The sequence below is a fragment of the Podarcis filfolensis genome, assembly GCF_964270895.1.
Source record: "Podarcis filfolensis genome assembly, chromosome: 15".
In the NCBI taxonomy this organism is placed as follows: Eukaryota; Metazoa; Chordata; class Lepidosauria; order Squamata; family Lacertidae; genus Podarcis; species Podarcis filfolensis.
Window position 1 is genome coordinate 1,323,006 of NC_139618.1, and position 19,533 is coordinate 1,342,538.

A 19,533-nucleotide genomic window follows, 5' to 3' on the forward strand; every position below is an offset into this window, starting at 1 on the left:
GATGTTATAAAAAATGAACCAAAGCCAAAAATAGAGTGCAAAATCTTGACTAATGCTTTGAGTTGGATTGATAGACTAGCAATAGATAAACCTTTATTCAGAATATGAATATGACTTTAAAATTGTTGTTGTTGTTTTAATTGAATGCTCTCTTGCTAAGGCAGCTGGTGGTGGGTCTCCTCTGAGCAGAGAGACTTAGCTGTGCCACGCAGAGGCTGCTGCCTGGGGCGATGTGCCCCTTGGTGCCCTAAGGCCCGATTAGCATCATCCAATCATGAGGCTATTTTTAAAGCTGCTAACTAGGCGACATGGGCCAGGCTGTGGGGGGCATCCTTGGGGCAGAGCCTGGGGCTCTTGCTGCTGCAGTCCAGCTTCCAGGGGGGTTTAAAGCCCTTGCGGAAAGCGGCCCAAGGTTGTTGCTAGCCTGGCAAGTCCTTTATCAGTTGTTATCCCATTTCTAGGGACGTGGGTGGCACTGTGAGTTAAACCACAGAGCCTAGGACTTGCCGATCAGAAGGTCGGCAGTTTGAATCCCCTCGACGGAGTGAGCTCCCGTTGCTCGGTCCCTGCTCCTGCCCACCTAGCAGTTCGAAAGCACATCAAAGTGCAAGTAGATAAATAGGTACCGCTCTGGCGGGAAGGTAAACGGTGTTTCCGTGCACTGTTCTGGTTTGCCAGAAGCGGCTTAGTCATGCTGGCCACATGACCCGGAAGCTGTACGCCGGCTCCTTTGGCCAGTAAAGCGAGATGAGTGCCGCAACCCCAGAGTCGTCTGTGACTGGACCTAATGGTCAGGGGTCCCTTTACCTTTACCTATCCCATTTCTACCCCAGCTTTCCTCCAGGCTCAAGGTGGCATCCACAATTCTCTCTCCATTTCACGTAAGAACGCAAGCTCAGCCTCTCTGCATCAGGCCACTGGCCCGTCTAGTCCAGCATCCTGTTCTCACAGTGGCCGTATATTCCTAGGAATCAAGGTAGACTGCCTCTGGACCTGGAGGTTCCATAAAAACATAAGAAGAGCCTGGTTGCTGGATCAGGCCACAGGGGGCCCATCTTGATTTATCGGCTACTGTATTTTAAAATGAGGCTGCATTTTAAATTGCATTCTAACCTGTATTTTAAATTGGGTCCCCCCCCCTCTTTTTCCTTTATTATGTTTTTACTGTGATTTTATTGTGTTAGCTGCCCTGAGCCTGGCTCTGACTGGGGAGGGAGGGGTATAAATAAAAATTATTATTATTATTATTATTATTATTATTATTATTATTAGTCCAGCATCCTGTCCTCACAGGGACTGGCCAGAATTCTCTGCGAAGCCTGCAAGCAGGACCTGAGCACGAGAGCAGGAAATCTCCCCTCTTGCAACCAGTGCTCCCAGGTAGACTGCCTCTGGAACTGGAGGGAGAATGCGGTAGCCCCTGATAGCCTCATCCTGCACAAATGTGTCTAACATCGTCCATAAGAACGCCAGTGTTCTAGGATCGTAGAGCTGACTTTATATACATGAATTTATAGACATGGATGTCTGCCATTTTTTCAACAATGGCACCACTGATTCCCCACCCCCCAATTACTTTGCTTACATGAAGACAGTTGGGGAGGTGTTAGTGTGTTTGGGGGGGTCAGTGTGGCAGAGTGGTTAGAGCATGGGTAGGCAAACTAAGGCCTGTGGCCCGGATATGGCCCAATCGCCTTCTGAATCCGGCCCGTGGATGGTCCGGCGTGTTTTCACCGTTTTTACATGAGTAGAATGTGTGCTTTTATTTAAAATGCATCTCTGGGTTATTTGTGGGGCATAGGAATTCATTCATTCCCCCCCGCCAAAAAAAAAAATACAGTCCGGCTCCCCGCAAAGTCTGAGGGACAGTGGACCGGCCCCCTGCTGAAAAAGTTTGCTGACCCCTGGGTTAGAGCATTGGAGCTGGGAGACCAGGGTTCAATCTCCACTCAGCTATGAAGCTCCCTGCATGTGACTTTGAGTCACAACCACTCCCTCTCACCCGCACCTACCTCATAGGGTTGTTGTGAGGATAAAATGGGGAGGAGAATAACTATATACTCCTCCTTGAGAAACTTGGGAGAAATGTAATAAGTAACAAAAACAAACAAACAAGTGGTAGTACAGAAAGACTGAGGAGTCGCTTCGGTTCTAGAGCTCAAAGCAACTTCCTGAACTTGATAGAAAACATCCCAAAATCTCAACACCGGACACTTGACAGCCCTCGCTCTGGAACAGAGCTATAATGGAGGAAACAATAATCTGAGATTTTGACAGGGTTGAGAACCCCCAGGCACTTTCCATATGATTTGGCGTTCCTTTATGACATAGGGTGGAATCATCATGTTAAAGGCAGCCCTTATCCCAAACCTGGATCTTTATTTGATAAATCAGGTAATATTCTTTACTTGGACTTTGTTATTTAAACTCCCGTGTGTGCAACTGGACTCATTCTGTGTGCCTGTTTCACAGTTTCGCTTCCCACCTTTGAATTTTCAGCTATTCTTTACCAAACAACAGCAGCTTCCTGGGCTCGCAATTCTTTAATTGTAAATAACATGGGCTCTGGTTAGCAGACCTTTGGGATTCTGGTAAAAACAAAACAAAACCCCACAACCACCCTAAGTAGATCCTGCAAGTCTAAAGTCTCCCTTCCTGGGGTTAGGAAACGCCAGACCCAGATAATGTTTGTGTGTGTTTGGAGGAGGGGAAGAGACAGTGCCGATGATCCCATTTGTCCTCACCCCAAGATTATAGGGTTGCAGAGCTGCAGGGGGTTGGAGGTTGCAGCCAAATGGAGCAAAGAATCTAATTTAAGCAATAATGAATGATGACAGCAACCCTCCGGGAGTGGGATGGCAAGGAGGGGTTCCTGGCAGCCACTACTAAATCATCTTTATATGCCTAGCATTGCCCCCAGTCCCCTGCCAAGCTCACCTTAAGCAACCTGCCCTGCTGGGCTCTACCTCCCTCCCAGATGTGCAGGAGGGGAGCTGCCTCGATTGATCCCTAGCTTTGAATCCCACCCTCCAGTGCACACACGATACAATAATTATTGTAATCTTTATTGTCCTTGTCCCATCCAGAACAACGAAATTGAAAAAATCTGCACCAGACATTCAAAAACCAACAAGCCTGCTATCCCAGCCTGGTTAAGCCCCTAACAACTCTGATACCCCATTTTTAAATACAATATACTCCCATACAGACTCCTTACAATGCATTTAATACCAAAATCGCCTTTGGGTAGAAATTGCTTCTCAGGCAGCTAGTCCTAGTCTTTATAACCCTGGACCTTCTTCCAGAAGGCAGAAGCTGAAAGAGATCATTTCCGGGGTGCGCACTATCCTGCGCTATCTCTGCAGCTTTCTTATGGCACCTGGAAGCATAGATTTGTTCCAAGGTGGGAAGAGTGCACCCAGTTATTCTCTCCACCAATGTCCCCATAAGGACACAGGAAGAGCCCGTGCGGGATCAGGCCCATGTCCCTTCTAACCCGGCATCCTCTTCTCACAGGGGCCAACCAGATGCCCCAAAGGGAAGCCCACAAAGGGTTAGGGCAACTCTCTCCTCCTGTGGTTTTCAGCCTCTGGGATTCAGAAGCATCACTGCCACTAACGATGGAGGCAGACCACCCTGGCTAGTGGCCATCAATGGCCCTCTCCCCCTCCATGGATTTGTCCAGCCCATTTTTACAGCCATCCAAGTTGATCGTCACTGCCTCCTCCAGCAGGGAGTTCCATAGTTTAACTTTGTAATGAAGTCCTTTATTCACTGCTGTTTTTCTAGAAGAGGTGCCGGAACTGACCACGAACGCCTCCCTCGTTCTCTTATGCACCCACTGGAGAGCTGCCGGAAGTGAGTTCTGGCTGGAAAAAAAGCTCTGCCTTTATTTGATCCACTCTGAATTTTCCAACATTCAGCTTCAAGTTCTAGTGTTACAAGAGAGGGAGAAAACTCTTCTCTTATCCCCTTTCCCCAGGCTATGTGTGATTTTGTGAACTACTGTTTTGTCTCCTCTCCCTCGCTTTTTCTCTGAACTAAAAAGCCCCAGACTCTGGGACCTTTCTTCGCAAGGGAGCCGTTTTCTGAATCTTTCCCAACTCTGCAATATCCTTTTTGAGGGGAGGTGGCCAGAACCTCCAGGCTCTCTGCGCTGGCTGGGGGCTACAAGTCTTGCTGCTCCTTAATGTTCCTCCAGCCTTCTTCCTTTGCTGAAACCAGAGCCAGCGAAGGTGGGAGCGGCTCTGCTTGGAATCAAGTGAGAGAAAGACAATCAAATCCCTGGCAGCCTTCTCTCCAGGTGTGAATTTGAATGCCAATATTCTTCTCCAAAGAGGCCTTTGAAGTGCAGCCCGGTTTTTGCAGACCTGGAGGGGAGGGCACCAGGTGAGCAACTGTGGAGTCACCTGCCCTGGTTACCAGAAGGCAAGAAGAGCTTGGCTGGTGGATCAGGCCCATCTTGTCCAGCATCCTGTTCTTACAGTGGCCAGCCAAGGAAACCTGCAAGCAGGCTGCCCCCTCCTGAGGTTTCCAGCTGCTGCTGCTGCTGCTGCTCCAAAGTGTTGCAGACTGACTGCGGAGGCAGAGCCAAGCCACTATGGCTAGTACAAGCTGCTGGCCAGGAGATTATCTGTTTTTAGAGGCAACAGGTGGCTAAGGAGACCAGTAAAATGGGCAGGGATGGGGCAAGCTACAGCTGGGGTGGGTTATTGCTCAGTGCAGAAGATCTCAGGTTCAGCATCTTCCAAATACGATCACCTGCCCATGGGTGGAAGAGAAGCACCAGCTAATGGCCCAGCATGCAATACAGCCCGAGTCTCACACTGCAAACCAAGACCTCAGCCAGAGCCTGTATCAAAATCAGTTTTCTATGTCCCCCTCTATTCGGAACAGTGAGGACTAGGATCTGAAGTGGTGGAGGAGGGAGAATAGCTTTGGATTCCTGGGAGAGGCTGCAAAAGGCTTCCCTCTAGATGAGCGGTTTCCAAAGTACTGACCCCTGTGGGATATTGGAATTTTCTGGGAGGCACTAAGAGGCAAGGGGGTGTTGAAGGGATACATGACTACCAGACTTTGAAAAGCTGCTCTCCCGGGATAAAGTTCATCCGTTTTGTTCAAGTCCTTAAACTAAATAGTTTTAAATGGGGTTTGAATGAATGTGCAATTAAGTGCTACTGTTTTGAGATGTATTGTTATTGGGGCAAAGCACTGCTCTGAATAATGCTTTTTACAGGGTAGGGGGAACTGAAGACCAAGGAGGCAGCGGCTCAAAAACTGTCTGGGAACCTAGGACTCTCGTCAACCGAGCTGGTTTTTAGGCTTGTGCCAAGCAAGTCTCCAAGCCAGCAGAGATGGGCAGAATGGGACCACCAGGCCTCTAACCACCCACTGACCTCTCCAGCTATAAGCAAAGAGCCTGGCCAGCTCAGCTCTTGACTAATCCCAGCTTGGAATCGTATTAGGTGGCAAGTGGATCCCTAACCATTTAAAAAACAGCCCGCAATAGCCCTTGTCCCCCTTCCAGCAGCCCCCCTGGGGTGGCACCGACTCACACTGCCATGTTCCTTCAGGGGCCTCCAAAAGCAGTTGTCCGTCTTGCGTAATCTCCTTGTCCCTGGTCATGTGCCTAACTGTAGAGATGGAAAGGGAACCCAAAGGGCCATCTAGTCCAACCCCCTGGCGAGAGTTCTCAAAAGGGGCCTCTGCCCTCCAAAACCCGTACAAGCGCAGGAGCCAGGCCCTTGGGGAAAGCGGAGCAGAGCTGGCAGCTTGCTTACTTCCCAGAAGGCCAAGAGGCTTGAGAGCCGAGTGCGAGACTTGGCTTGCGGTTGAAAGGAGGCCACGTCACAAGGCATTTGGTAGGTGAGCAAGGAATGGAGCGGCACTTGCTTCTCAAGGCTGGAGGCAGCCTCTGGAGAGTGCAGAAGCAGCGCAGTGCAAGGCGAGCCTGCCCTCTAGCGTACGAGCTTGGGAGCTGCAGTGAGCGACAGCCATGCGCTTGAGCATGGTGGCCCACATCCCGCTGTGTGCAAAGCTCACACTCTGATACAGAGGCCATGGAAGCTGAGGATTCCTGCAGCAAGAACCAGGAAGACTACAGCTCCCAGGCGGCAGCCGAGAGGCAGTGCGGTGTGGTGGTCAGACTGTCTGACTAGGGCCAGGGTTCAAATCCCCACTCTGCCGTGAGACGCACTGGGTGTGACCTTGGGCCAGTCACAGCCTCTCAGCCTAACCTACCTCACAGGGCTGTTGTGGGGATTTGAATGAGGAAGGGGAGCAGCAAGCATGCCACCTTGAGCTCCTTGGAGGAAAAAGCCAGGATATAAATGCAATGGATGAATAAAATGAATGGTTGATGTTTTCAGTGGAGAGACAGTCAAAAGGCTCCCCCACATCACTGGCTCCTACCAACACAATGCCGCTCTCAGCTTCCTCCCTCCCAAGAAACACTGTCCGGTCTGTCCTGACACTCAGTGTCCTGGTCTAGCACATGCCACGGCTCAGGCAGAGACAGGGGAAATGCATGGCTCTCCAAATGTTGTGGGCATTTTCTTGAACTCAAGTGGTCGGCGCCCAGCAGCCACCATGGCTGGAAGTTCCTGGGTTCAGTTCCCAGCGGCATCCTGGGAGACATCCCTGCCTGAGACCCCAGAGAGCTGCTGCTGCCAGTCAGTGTAGGTACAGCTGAGCTGCTATTACTGTACTCAGTTAGCTGACCCTTTACCAGCAGGTCCCAGGGTGGGCTACAATAATATAAAATCCAATTATTCCAAACAAATTGCCATTGTGGGAATAGGTGCCAAGATGGACTATCCAGTCCAGCCACCTGTTCTCAAGGTGGCCAGCCAGATGCCTCTGCTGGGAAACCAGCAAGCAGAATTTGACACAAGAGCAACTCTCCCCTCCTGCAGTTTCCAGCAACTGGAATTCAGAAGCATCGCTGCCTCCCAGCTGTGGAGGCAAGAGCACAGCCATTGTGGCTGGCAGTCTTCAATAGCTCTCCTCCGTGAATGTGTCCGATCCTCTTTTCATACTCTGTGCAACACGGGTGTGAGGTGTCAGGATCAGGGCTCTCTCTATGCCACCCTTGGGACTCTTGCCTCACTGGCCTCCCCCGTTCCTTGCATGCTTCTGCCTAGCTGGTCTGTGCTGCTGAATGGTGACCATGTCTCTCACATGCCACAGTGGGGAGAGGTGCCAGCGTTACCATGAGTCATGGAAAACCGCTCCAGCTTTGGAGTGATTGGACCCCAAAAGGCAAAGTCACTTCCATAACTTCCCCCGAGGACAGGTGGGCTCCCTGCTTGCCCTTCTGGGGATGGGGCTTCTCAGGCTGAAAAGGAGTCCCTAACCCCTCATGGGTGGGATGTGGGTGGCGCTGTGGGTTAAACCACTGAGCCTAGGACTTGCCGATCAGAAGGTTGGCGGTTCGAATCCCTGCAACGGGGTGAGCTCCCGTTGCTCAGTCCCTGCCCCTGCCAAGCTAGCAGTTCAAAAGCACGTCAAAGTGCAAGTAGATAAATAGGTACCGCTCTGGCGGGAAGGTAAATGGCGTTTCCATGCGCTGCTCTGGTTCACCAGAAGCGGCTTGGTCATGCTGGTCACATGACCTGGAAGCTGTACGCCGGCTCCCTCGGCCAGTAAAGCGAGAGGAGCGCGGCAACCCCAGAATCGGTCACGACTGGACCTAATGGCCAGGGGTCCCTTTAACTTTAACCCCTCATGGCACAGAGACACTTCCCACCCCAACTTTCCAAGAACACCCACAACAGTGCAGGCCGGCTTTGGGCAAGGTGGACGGACCACACTCAGGCACCCTTCAGAAAGGGTTGTGGGCGACAGAGAAAGCGTGACCAGAGATTTGAGGGTTTTTTTGGCTTCACTTTTTTATTTTTTGTTCCTGCAGACCAAAAAAAATAAAATAAAGAGAGAAAGAGAGAAGAAACTCTAGTTTGGATACCCGTAGCACATGAGCAGCAGCTTATATTAATAACAGTAATTATAATCAGTGAAGTGTTTTTTAAGGAAAATACAGCAGCAGTTTAAGACCATCTACCTTCCTCCTCCCCCCCCATGCAGAAGATCTTCCCTGCTCCTGGGGGGTGAGGGGCACTGTGGACACCCCGTGGGAACCTGCAAGGGTCACTGCTTTTGCTCTGAGGGCTCCCCAAATGCTTCCCCTCACACCCCAACCTGCAGAGAGACGGGGGAATCTCTCCAAGTGGCAGCTGCAGGACTTTTCTGCATTCTGAGCAAAACTGTGGGCCTGTAGCTTGATTCTGGGAAGGAGGGTGGGGGGAGAGAAGAGGGAGGTGCTGTCTTGGCGTTACTGGAACTGCGATGAAATAGGACGGGGGCTCCTACAGTGCTCCAACAGGCCTCTACATCCTTCTCCCCCCTTTCCTAGGGGGCCTACACCTTTCTGAGTAGTGGCCCAAGGAGGATGGACTGTAAGGAAAAGAAGGTGCAAAGGGACAGTAGCGTGTCCCCCCTCCTCTTCAAGGTGAACACGCTGCATGATGCCCACCGCACCAAGCTTGCAAAAACATGGCCGCAGGTCCAGAACGGAGTGGTCAACAGCCAATGTGTCTGAGGAAATGCTCCCGTCCCTTTGCGAAAGGAAGTCTGTTTAAAACTAGTTTCTTTGTAGTGGTGGTGCTGGGGAAAAGAGGAGGGAATCGGGCAGCACCAAAGCAGGCTGCAGGCCCTTCACTTCCAGCCCAAATTCCGCAAGGGGGGGCAGGGGGAACATGTGGGTACTTTGCGGGGAAGGGAGCACCTCAAAGCTGAGCTAGTGTAGGCCCTGGCCATCACCGGAGAAAAAGGGGCCACGGTGGTTAAGTGAGCTGTGCTGGACCCCTGGTTTAGGAGCTCAAAAAACAACAGAAAAACAAAACTATGAAGGTAGACGGAGGTGCCTCTCCACAAAAACGACAGCGACAACAGTGATAATTCAAGAGAGGTGGGAGAGGTCTGGGCACTAGCTCTGCCGTGCGGGGTGGGGGGGCAGTCTGGGGGCTAGCTCTGGCACTGCTCTGGGATCAGAAGGTGGAGGAGTTAAAAGGAGCTGCAGTTTAACAGTCTAAGCTTGGTACCTGGAGAGGTGACAGAGGACAGGGAAGGTTTTCAGTAAAAACATGTCCAGGTATCAGAAGTTTACAGGAACCTTAAAAAACGGAACAAAACGAAAGAGCGCCCAGCAGCGGTTGACTGGCTGAGGAGGGAAGCAGGGAGAGGGCTCTGGCCCTGTTGCTGGGGGGGGGGGGCGGGTTGCAGGAGAACCCTTCGCTGGAAGTAGGATGGGGGCAGAAGTGAGATTGGAGACCACCCATTTTTTCACCAAAATGTGTGGACCCCATCTTCTTCCTCCCTCTCCCCAGCGAATAAAAAAAGAAAGAAAGCAAAAAGGCCGCAGGGGTCAGATTCTAAGAACAATAAATTAGGATTTCTGTGGCGCTAGGATTTGGCGTAACAGATCAGGCATCCTGTTAAGGCAACGCAAGCCGGCGCATAATTTAATCCGCTTTTAAAAAAAAAGTATTTTAGATCACTGAATCTTGTCCTAAGGAGACAGCGCAACAGCACTTTAAAAAAGGAAGGACCTCACGATTCTTCTAACACCCTGATCGAGGGATTTTTAAAATAGCCAAAGTAGTGCTCAGGATCCTGCACTGGGTTGTGGGGAGGGGAGAGGAGAGAGATGGCAGCTAAGCTCAAGAAGGTTACCGAGGTTTCCTACAGCCCAGAACTAGACACCTAAATCAAAAGAGATACACAGATTTAAAAACTGATCCTAATTTCCCCAACTTCTGAAAAATCCTTAAGAACCTCTAAGCCAACTAGGACGTCACTTTTAAACATTTGGAAATTTTGTCGTGGTTTTCTTTTTTTAAAAAAAGAAGTTTTTGTCTGATAGCTTTCAGAGTTTAATCCATGCTCGTTAGGGAGAACCGGAGGAGCAACAGCTTAAGGCTTCATTAATTTGTCATCAATGTGTTTTTAGCCCCCACGGGGCTGTGGGAAGGGAAGGGGGGGAGAGGGGGGAAGGGGCAGTGGGCGGACCCCCAGAGTGCTACTCAGACCCCACCACGCTACCAGGTAACATTCACACAGAAATATTACACGTCCGAGTTTACAGTGTACAGCAATCGCTTTAGCCAGTGTACAGAGAAAGAATTTTTTAAAAAATGCAGCTGTTAATCATTATTGTGATTATTATTATTTTCATTTAAACTGCAAACTTGATGGTGATCACTGTATGCTCAAGTTCTGTCTTTGGAGGCAAGGCTGTGAGAGGACGCAAGAAAACTGGGAAAATATTATCCCTCTCTGGCACATTAGCTAAAGTGGTACCTCAGGTTAAGAACAGTTTCAGGTTAAGAACAGACCTCTGGAACGAATTAAGTACATAGCCAGAGGTACCACTGTATTAAATGTATTATCTTGAAACGCTGTATTTTATTCTGCATGTTCTTGTGAGCCGCTCTGAGTGTGGCTCTGTCATGGAAAAGCAACATACAAATAAACTCATGATGACGACCATGACAAGCCTGTCTGGGGGGTGAACAGGACCCTGGGCATGGGCGTTTTCTTGTAGGGCTGCGCCCCAACAGCACAAACCCCTTCCAAAAATAGCCAGCTCACAGCCTTCCCCACAAATGGGCACTGCAGGGCCTTATGTATAAGCTATGAAAAGGACCTAGGGGGGTCACAGTAGATGACAAGCTTAACATGTGTCAACCGTGTGATGCAGCAGCAAAAAAAGCAAATGCTATTCTAGCCTGCATCAAGAGAAGTCGAGCGTCCCAAGGTGATAAGGGGCCTGGAAACCAAGCCTTACAAGAAACAGTTCAGCTGGGAATGTTTAACCTGCAGAAAAGAAGACTCTGAGAGGCGACATGATAGCTGTCACGTGGAAGATGGGGCAAGCTTGTTTTCTGCCGCTCCAGAGGGGAGGACCCAAACTGATGACAAGGAGGAGATTCTGGCTGAACATTAGGAATAGCTTCCTGAGGGTAAGAACTGTTTGACAGTGGAATAGACTACCTGGGAAAGAGGGTGAACTCTCCTTAGCTGGAGGTTTCTAAGCAGAGGTTGGGTAGCCACCTGCCAGGGTTTCTCGAGCTACAATTCCTGCACTGCAGGGGGCTAGACCTCCGCTTCAAAACCTCCTTCGGCAGTTAGCCACCAGGATCACCAAAGTTTGCACGTTTAAAAAAAAATAAGCAATAAACCAAAAGGAATAAAACCAAACAAACAGCCACACACCTTTTGCTTATTAATTCAAATTAAGACTAACCCTAATCTTCGCTCTGGTCAGTGAAAAGTGACGGCTGCCTTATCTATACCCTGGGTGCTGAATATGAAGGCTGCGACTATCCGCGGGATCGTGGGCTCGGTTCATGGCGGGGCGGGGGGCTTTGCTCAGCACCCCCCCGCCGCCCTGCTGCTCCCGGAGGCAGGAGTGCTGGAAGTCCCCGCTCAGGTATTCCATCGTCTGCATCAGACCGCCCTGGGCAGGCGGGCCACCGGCCCCGGCCCTGTAGTGAGGTCCACCTGTGCACTCCAGGCCGGCCCCCAGGGGCTGCCCCCCGCCTCCGCCGTGGAAAGGCATCGCCAGGTCCTGGGAGCCCGAGCTGTCGCTGTTGGGCGTGGGCAGAATGTTATTCCACAGGGGCTGGAAGTAGTGCCCGTTGGTGTAGGGGGCGGGGCCCGGCAAGCTGTTGACCGGCGGCGAGGGGGTGGGCTTCTCCAGCGGGGGCTTCACGTTGAAAGGCTGGCCCATGCAGAGGTCCAGGGCGTAGCCGGGGGCCTTGCCGGCAAAGCCCTGCCCAGGCAGCTCCCGCCCGGGGGGCTTCCCCATCAGGCCCGAGGGGCCGACGGCCTCGCCGCACATCTGCTGTAGGTGAGCAAGCTGGTGCTGGTTCCAGGCCGCCACCTGCTTCATTTCGCTTTGGTAGGCGGGGGGCCCCCGGCCGACGACGCCCCCCAGCGGAGGGACACCCATGGCCCCGGGGCCCGAGGGGGGGACCCCAGGGTCCACCACGCAGGAAGGCAGGGGCGTGGGGACGTTGTGGGCGGACACCCGGGTGCTCGCGCTGATCAGGAGGTTGCGGCTGATGGGGCTGGGGTTGGCAATCTGTCCCTCGCAAACTGAGGTAGCGCTGATGCCCGCGCGGGCCTGGCAGAACTGGTTGATCTGGTGGACGATGCTGCTCAGGTCCGGGGGCTGGTTCTGCTGCAGCGTGGCAGCCATGGAGAGGGGGATGGTTGAGGTAGACACAGTCACATTCGGGGGGGCGTCGGCGTCGGCCATCTTCCGGCCCCCGTGCAGGCCCGCTGCCGGCGGCTGCTGCTGCTGCTGCTGGAGCAAGTGGTTGGCGTGGTGTGGGGGAGGCTGCAGGGCCGGGTGGGCCATGCTCTGCGGGTGCTGCGGCTGCTGCAGGGCCGTGGGGATCCCCTGAGGGTGCTGCTGCTGCTGCGCCAAGCCCTGGGCGTGCTGCAGAGCCTGCTGGCGGGCCAACGCCTGCGGGTGGCTTAAAGTGCTGGGTGCCGCGTAGGGGGCGGAGGGGGGGTTCATCATGGCTTCCGGCAGCAGGCGCGTCCGGGTCCCGTCAAAGTCCTTGACGATCCCTTTGGCCGGCGGGGACCGGACGATGGCCAGGAGGCCCGTCTTCACGGAGGCCTGCGACGGCGGGTAGGGGCTGTAGCGCTGCCCGGAAGTGTCCAGCCCGTTCACGGTGCGGCGGATGTGTTTCCGCTGGGGGACCTTGACGCTGTTGGGGAAAATTTTGATAGTCAGAGGATGGCTGGCCACCTTCTTAGCATACGCGTCCAACTCTGCTGGAGTAGGGTGCTGCTGTGCGGCTCTCATTTTCTGTGGAGTGTCCCCTGGTTGGGGGGAAGGGAGGGGTGGGTGGGAAAGAGGAGGAGGAGGAGGAGGAGGAGGAAGGAGAGAAGCAGGAAGAGGGAGAGAGAAAGGCAGAGAGACAGAGAGAGAGAGAAAGAAAACGAGAGAAAGAAAAGAGACGCCATCAACACTGACTCAACAAACAGCCAGTGCTGCCTCTTAAGAACAAAAAGAACTGCCCACCCCCAGAAAGGTCCGTCTAGGCCAGGGGTGGGGAACCCTGCACCCTCCAGATGTCTCTGGACTACAACTCCCATCGTCCCCTGCTATCAGTCATCCTCAGGCTGCCGGGAGTTGCAGTCCAGAGAGCCTCGCAGGTTCCCTGTCCTTGATCTAGTCCAGATATAGACAGAGAGACACCTCTGGGAAGCTCGCCAGCAGGGCATAGATGGCAATGCTCTCCGTCCCCAAACCCCGGTCCCACTGTTTACCCACAGCACCTGGCAACCACCCCCTCAGGTAGACTGCGCCTGAACACGGAGGCTCTCTTCTTTGCTCGAGGCAACAGAAACGGAGCAAAGCTTACTTCTGCTGGGCCAGGACAGATCAGGAGTCCTAAGGCAGGAGCAGCCAAGGTGGTGCCTTCGCCCATACTGTTGCTGGGCTCCCAAATCCCAGCAGTATCCTGCAGCACTGGCCATGCGCAGAGTTGGGAGCCCAGAAATGCCTGGAGGGCCCCACAATGATTGCCCCCCTGGCCCTTCCCTAAATGAGGAGGCGTGTAACTCTTAAGGAAGATATTCAATCTGAATCAGATTGGTCCATCAAAAACAAAAAGAAAGCCCTTCTTGGTGGGCCATTCCTCAGCTTCACAGAATCATGGAATTGTAGAGTGGGGAGGGGTCTCCAGAGGGTCATCCAGTGCAACCCCCTGCAATGGAGGAAGACAGCTGACGAATCCCTGACAGGCAGCCATCCAATCGTCCTGTCTCAATGCAAGCAACCTCCTCTGAAGCATTCCTTCAACCCAGTCAGATGAGCAGGGTACAAATAATAATAAAAATGTTATTATTTATTTGGGATGAGGACTTAACTCCACCCCCTGCAGCTTCAGTTTAGGTTACTATCCTCTGATTAAAATGAATTTCAAGCATAGGCATTGCTTGGAATCAGACAATGGGTGTGTGAAAAAGAACAAAAAACACCCCGTTCCCAGACGGAAGGGCAGAAGGCAATGAGCAGCCTCCCCCATCAGCAGGCAAGCCTCTCACCCCTCTGGGGGTGACTGAACACCCCAGCCACAGCAGGCATGGAGATAGGGCAAAAATTACCGGCAGAGCCAATCGAAAAGGAGAGGACAGGGAGGCACACAGAGCTGCGGTGGGCAGTCTCCTCTGTGTCCACACATACCCAGAAGAGGAAGAGTAGCTGGGGCTCAAAGGAGCCTCTAATGCCTTGTTTCCTTCTTGCAGCACAGGATTTGGGAGTCTGGAAGCTGTCAACCTGCCACGAAGCACTGCAGCTTCAGGGCGGGTTGTAAACCCAGATAAAGCACATTTCACAGTGTCAGCAAGACAAAGGCAACTGTTATAGCACATCAATGGTGCTGAAAAGCACGGTGGAAATAATAGCTGTGAGAACAGTCAACACTTCCTCCGTGACCCCCTGCTTCTTTTTTAGATTTCACTAAAACAGCTTTTTTTCTTTTAAAAACAACTTTAGAATAGAGGTGGAGGAAAGTATGTCCTGCCTGCCCAAGATACTGTGGGGACTCCAACTCCCATCAGCCTCAGGCAGCATGACCAAGGGTCACGGCTGCCCCCATCTTGGCTTCTGAAATGATGGGAGAGTCACTCAGGGAGGGAGTTTGCTAAGAAGGGTCCCAAAGGCCACCTCTCTCTGTCTGCGTTGGCCGCAAGGAGAGTGGCTGCTGTCAATCTGGGTGAGCGGTGGAAGGGACCCCAGAGAAAGGTTCCGGGTTCAACCCACAATGAATGGAAGACCCTAAGAGAAGCCTGCTGGGTCAGGCCGCTGGTCCATGGTGCAGCCTTCTGTCCTCACAGTGATCTCCTAGATGCCCCCATGGGAACTCCTTGAGCAGGACCTGAGCACAACAGCAATTCTCCCCTCCTGGGTTCTCCCAGCTCATGGCTGCACTGTCCAGATTCGTGGTGGTGGCAGCTACTCACATTTCTGAAGTCCAGCGTTCATCTGCGGGTAAGAAAGCAGCTGGAAGGAGAGGTCGCCTGGTCCCGGCAGACAGGCCAGCATGGCAGGCGGTCACTAGCACATGGGGCCCTCAGTCCTCTGCACACTGCAAGGAGAGAGAGAAGGCAGGCAGGTGAGAATCCAGTCCAGCCTGGGGAACAAGGCTATTATAAAGGCGTTCATTCTTTGGAAAGATTCCCTTCAAAAATGTTATCTGCCTTTAAATTCATTGGTCAATTCATATTTGCTTATTATCACAACATAGGTGCCTTTTTTGATATATGGAACAGTAAATCTAATTTGCTTTTTAAAACAAACAGAAGCTACTGCTGATGGTTGGAAGGAAAAGGACCACATTTACATTTACTTACTTACTTAAACACACACACACACACACACACACACACACACACACACACACACAGTTTCTAGATGATTATTGATCTAGTATCAACTTGTGAGTCTTTACAGATGTGAAGATGTATGCAAAAAGCAGAAGATTCTTCACACATTATTTTTTTATGGTCCACTGCAGATTTCTCCCGGAATCTCCCGTTACAGAACAGGGGAAGAATCTTACTTTCAACACCCCAACATTGATCAATGCATTTGCTTTGGGAGGGCTGGGAGGGAGAGAGAAATGCAGCACACTGAAGGAAAGAGCATATGAAAGATCCAAGTTCAGACTTGGGAAAAATAAAGGTGTTTGAAATAACAAGATTGAATAGCAGTGGGGTTACTGAAGATGGAAGCCGCAGCAGCCCCCACGCCCCATTCTCAGAACCTAAACCCTCAAACCTATTTGATGTTTCCACCAGGTGGGGGTGCCTGAAAGCAGTCAGGTTGGACGAGATGCTATCTCCTCCTTCAGTGTCTGCCTGACGTGGCAGCATTAGATCTTTATGATGTTTCTAAGGCACAGTGCTTGCCTGGCTTGGCCTTGCAAATCAATTCACATCCGAAGGGGAGTTTGCGGGGTGGGGGTGGGGAGTTCATCCATAAAACAAACTATTTTCCTGCATCTGCGTCAATGACATTTTTGGCATTCTGATGGCCGGGAAAGAAGGAGCAAAGGAAGACAGATGCAGACCAGTTTGCAAAAGCTCCTCTTCCTACTTGCCTAAAGGCAGTTCTTACTCACCAGAGGCGATCAGGAGGGAAGCTATTTAAAGTTCTGTTGGGTAGCTTCAAGCTACCCAAGTCCCTTCCCTGCAAACTGCCCAAATGCATAAACTGACAAGCAGGGAGAGATCGGGGCCGAGAAACCCTTCCTCTTGAGCTGCTTGCTTCTAAGGACAGCCTGGCAGCTGAAACAAGCCAAAGGCCCAGCATCCCGGGTGTGAGGGAAGTTTTTAAAATGATGCACAATGTGGATGTCCCCATATCGTGGAAGGGTCTGAGAGGTGCTGGTGACGGGGAGAGAAAGTGGCGGTGGAGGTCAATGCTAAAAACAGTATGATCTGACAAGGAGAAGGCCTCGAGTGCTTCCCTGCCTCTCACCCACCCTCCGTGGAGAACAGGAAGCTACATTAGCACCTTCTCATGCTCTGTGTGCAGGTGGCTTGGGGCTGTGGGAAGCTTCTGACCTCCTTCCCTGCCCACACACCTCGTTTTTTTCTAACCGACAGACCAGAAAATAGCTGCTCACCCCCTCCCACCTGAGTCATGGCTTTTAATTTTTTAATTATTAACACCACCCTGCTCTTCCCAGATAAATGGTTCAAAGCACTCTGCAGAGGGGAAAGCCTGGCCTGCACCATCATCCCGATACCATGAGCACATGAACAGGTAAGTCCAGTGGCTGACCCCAGAACCCACGCAGAACTGGTCGCCCCCCCAGTTGTTGTCTGTTCTGGCAGTACTGCACACCAGCCTCAAGTAAAGCCAGCTGGTACTTTGATGGATGGATTCTGCAAGATGGAGGGTGCTTCCGAAGCTCTTAACTAAGTAATTCTAGTTCTCCTCCTCCACGAGAAGGCTCCAACACTGAAGCGAAGGAGGAGCAAGCTGAGAGGCAGGGCTACCTCCAGGGCTGGTTGCAAGAAGGCAGGCACAGGAGGGCTGGCTAAGGGCAGAGCCCCACTTGGCCAAATGGACCAGCTTCCTCTGCCAAGCACTGATACCTCTCTCCCCCACCCTCTGCCAGTGGGAGCCCTTCTCAGCCCTCCATGTCTTCTCTGCAAAGCTGCAACGACAACTTTGCAAGTTCAGTCCAGCAAAGTTAATAGCTCACCTGTCTACACCAGAGTTTGAAATTTGCGAGGCGCCAGGATGCCGCCTGACGTCTCACCATCTGGAGGTGCATGCCTGGAGATTCCTTGGGTTTTGCCTGTTTTCACACACTAACAATACATTCTGTAAAATTCTATCATTGGTATCTTATCCGCACAATCAGAACGAATTTCAGGAGCCACAAAGCTGTATTGAAAAATACTAATTTTGAGCCATCTGGCCCCCAGATGGCAACTGAATGCCACAACAAGTGCCCAGTTCTGACCTTGAGTGTCTGAAACTCACAGAAGCAAAATCCACGGAAGGTCAAAAGCAAAACTCCCCCTGAGAGAGACCGCGCTGTCCTGGAAGGGACAAGAGAGCCAACAGGCCAATGACTTTGTCCAGGCACTGGCTTCCATGCAAACCTGCTGGGCCCACAGGCTGGCTTCTCTGGAGGTGACAGAAGAGGCTTGCTCTCCTTTCCTGGCACCTGCACGATTTGCAAGATGGATATATACACATAAAAGCTTCTGCAGGGAAGCCAGCCTCAGTTCCTGGGCCCTCCTTGCCCATTAATGAAAAGCAATTTATCAGCTCAGCTCTGAAGACTTGGATCTGTCTCTTAACACACGTTCACACCACCCCTTGATGCTTAGAGGGACACTCTCAAGGAGAAAGGCTTTGGAGGCGGGGAATCTAATCCCAATCCCCAAGTTAGAAAGAGAGAGCAGTCAATCATTACCTGGGGCCTTTTTAGAAAATGAAGCAGGTGACTGGCTGGATATCCATCAGATCCATCAAGGTGCAAACTGTCCTGGCACAGGAAGTCAAGGTTTGACTCCAGTATCTGGCAAGCCGCCCCCTGCCAGACTCTGCAAACGGATGAGATCAGCATGCAAGTGACCAAATTACTGCATGCTGGTTTCTGGAATACCTTCCATTTGGAGCCCAGCTTGGGGGACAAAAGGAGTAAGAAATGCTGAGACACAGCACATGGTTGAACTATGGAACTTGCTTCCACAGGAGGCAGAGGATTAGAACAATTCATGGAGCAGAGGGCTAGCATGTTTCTAAGTAGCAGTCGCCGGACACCCGGTTGGCCACTGTGACAAAAGGATGCTGGACTAGGCAGGCCCCCTTCAGCCTAGTCCAGAGGATCTTCTTATGTTCATATGTTCTTCCTGCAATGCCAACAGCCCCACCCCCAGGTTGGTTCTTACAGCTGATCCATGCCAAAAGCTATTGAAGTGACACAGGAGGGCGGGAAGGTATTACAGCATAAACTCTTGGCATTCGCTCTGCCCATTCGGTAAGTCAGCAAAAATCACCTCCGCGGAATGGAGTCAATTTATGCAGTAATTGGCTGCTGATTTGCAGACACTGTTGAATGGAAAGGGTTTGAAATAACACTGCTGGTCACAGATGGCGTGTTCTAAGAGGGCTAGACAACCACTGAGTAATTCTGCCTGATAATTTGCCCCTGGCAAACAGCTGCTGCTCCCAGGAAAGCACCTTGGGGGCAACTTATATACAGGGATGCACCCTCCCTCCTTCCCAGGACCAGCAGAGCCTGCAAGCCTCAGCATCTCTCGGATTTGAAAATATCATTCATTCATTCATTCTTTCTTTCCAAGAGCAAACATGGGCAGCTGAGGAGCCCATCACTTTGGAAGGAAAATAGGTCTGCCCCGAAAACAAGCTGGTGGTTCCTACAGACTGGGGAGACATCCTAGGTATGAAGGAGGACATAAATTTGTGAAGTAAAAGAAGGAAGACTCCCATCAGCCCCAGCAACCCAGAAGGAGCGACATGGGAGCTGGAGTCCAGCAACATCTCGAGGGTCTCCAGAGCTCCCACAACCCCTGCCCTAGGAGGTTGTGGTCCCCTGGAGACAGACACCAGGAGTGGGAAAGCACACCTGAGGCCAAATGCTCTCCAGCACCCCCACTCCCTATACAGCCCTCAAGTCCTTGTACCTACGGGACCGCCTCTCCTGGTATGCCCCACGGAGAGCTTCAAGGTCCATAAATAGCAACACCTTAGAGGTCCCGGGCCCTAAGGAAGTTAGATTGGCTTCAACCAGAGCCAGGGCCTTTTCAACTCTGGCTCCGGCCTGGTGGAACGCTCTGCCCCATGAGACCAGGGCCCTGCAGGATCTGATTTCTTTCCGCAGGGCCTGTAAGACAGAGTTGTTCCGCCTGGCCTTTGGCTTGGAGCCAATTTGATTCCCTCCCCCTCTTTCTTTTTTCTTTTCCTCC

General features: G+C 51.9%; 1 protein-coding gene across 6 annotated transcripts in view; it reads right to left on the reverse strand.

Moving 5' to 3' along the window:
- Positions 1–3,049: 3,049 nt before the first annotated feature.
- FAM222B (family with sequence similarity 222 member B) overlaps positions 3,050–19,533 on the reverse strand; it is a 29,468-nt gene continuing 12,984 nt past the window's right edge. For 2 of the 6 annotated variants that reach the window (XM_083587747.1, XM_083587748.1), the window contains exons 2-3: positions 15,043–15,167; positions 7,864–12,894 (exon numbers count right to left, since the gene is read on the reverse strand). In XM_083587747.1, the coding sequence (XP_083443873.1) occupies positions 11,342–12,894; positions 15,043–15,124 (1,635 nt within the window). In that variant the 5' untranslated portion in view covers positions 15,125–15,167 and the 3' untranslated portion in view covers positions 7,864–11,341. Of the gene's footprint in view, positions 3,786–7,863; positions 12,895–15,042; positions 15,168–19,533 lie in introns of those variants that run through there. The other 4 variants (XM_083587751.1, XM_083587752.1, XM_083587749.1 and 1 more) reach the window with 3 other exon arrangements.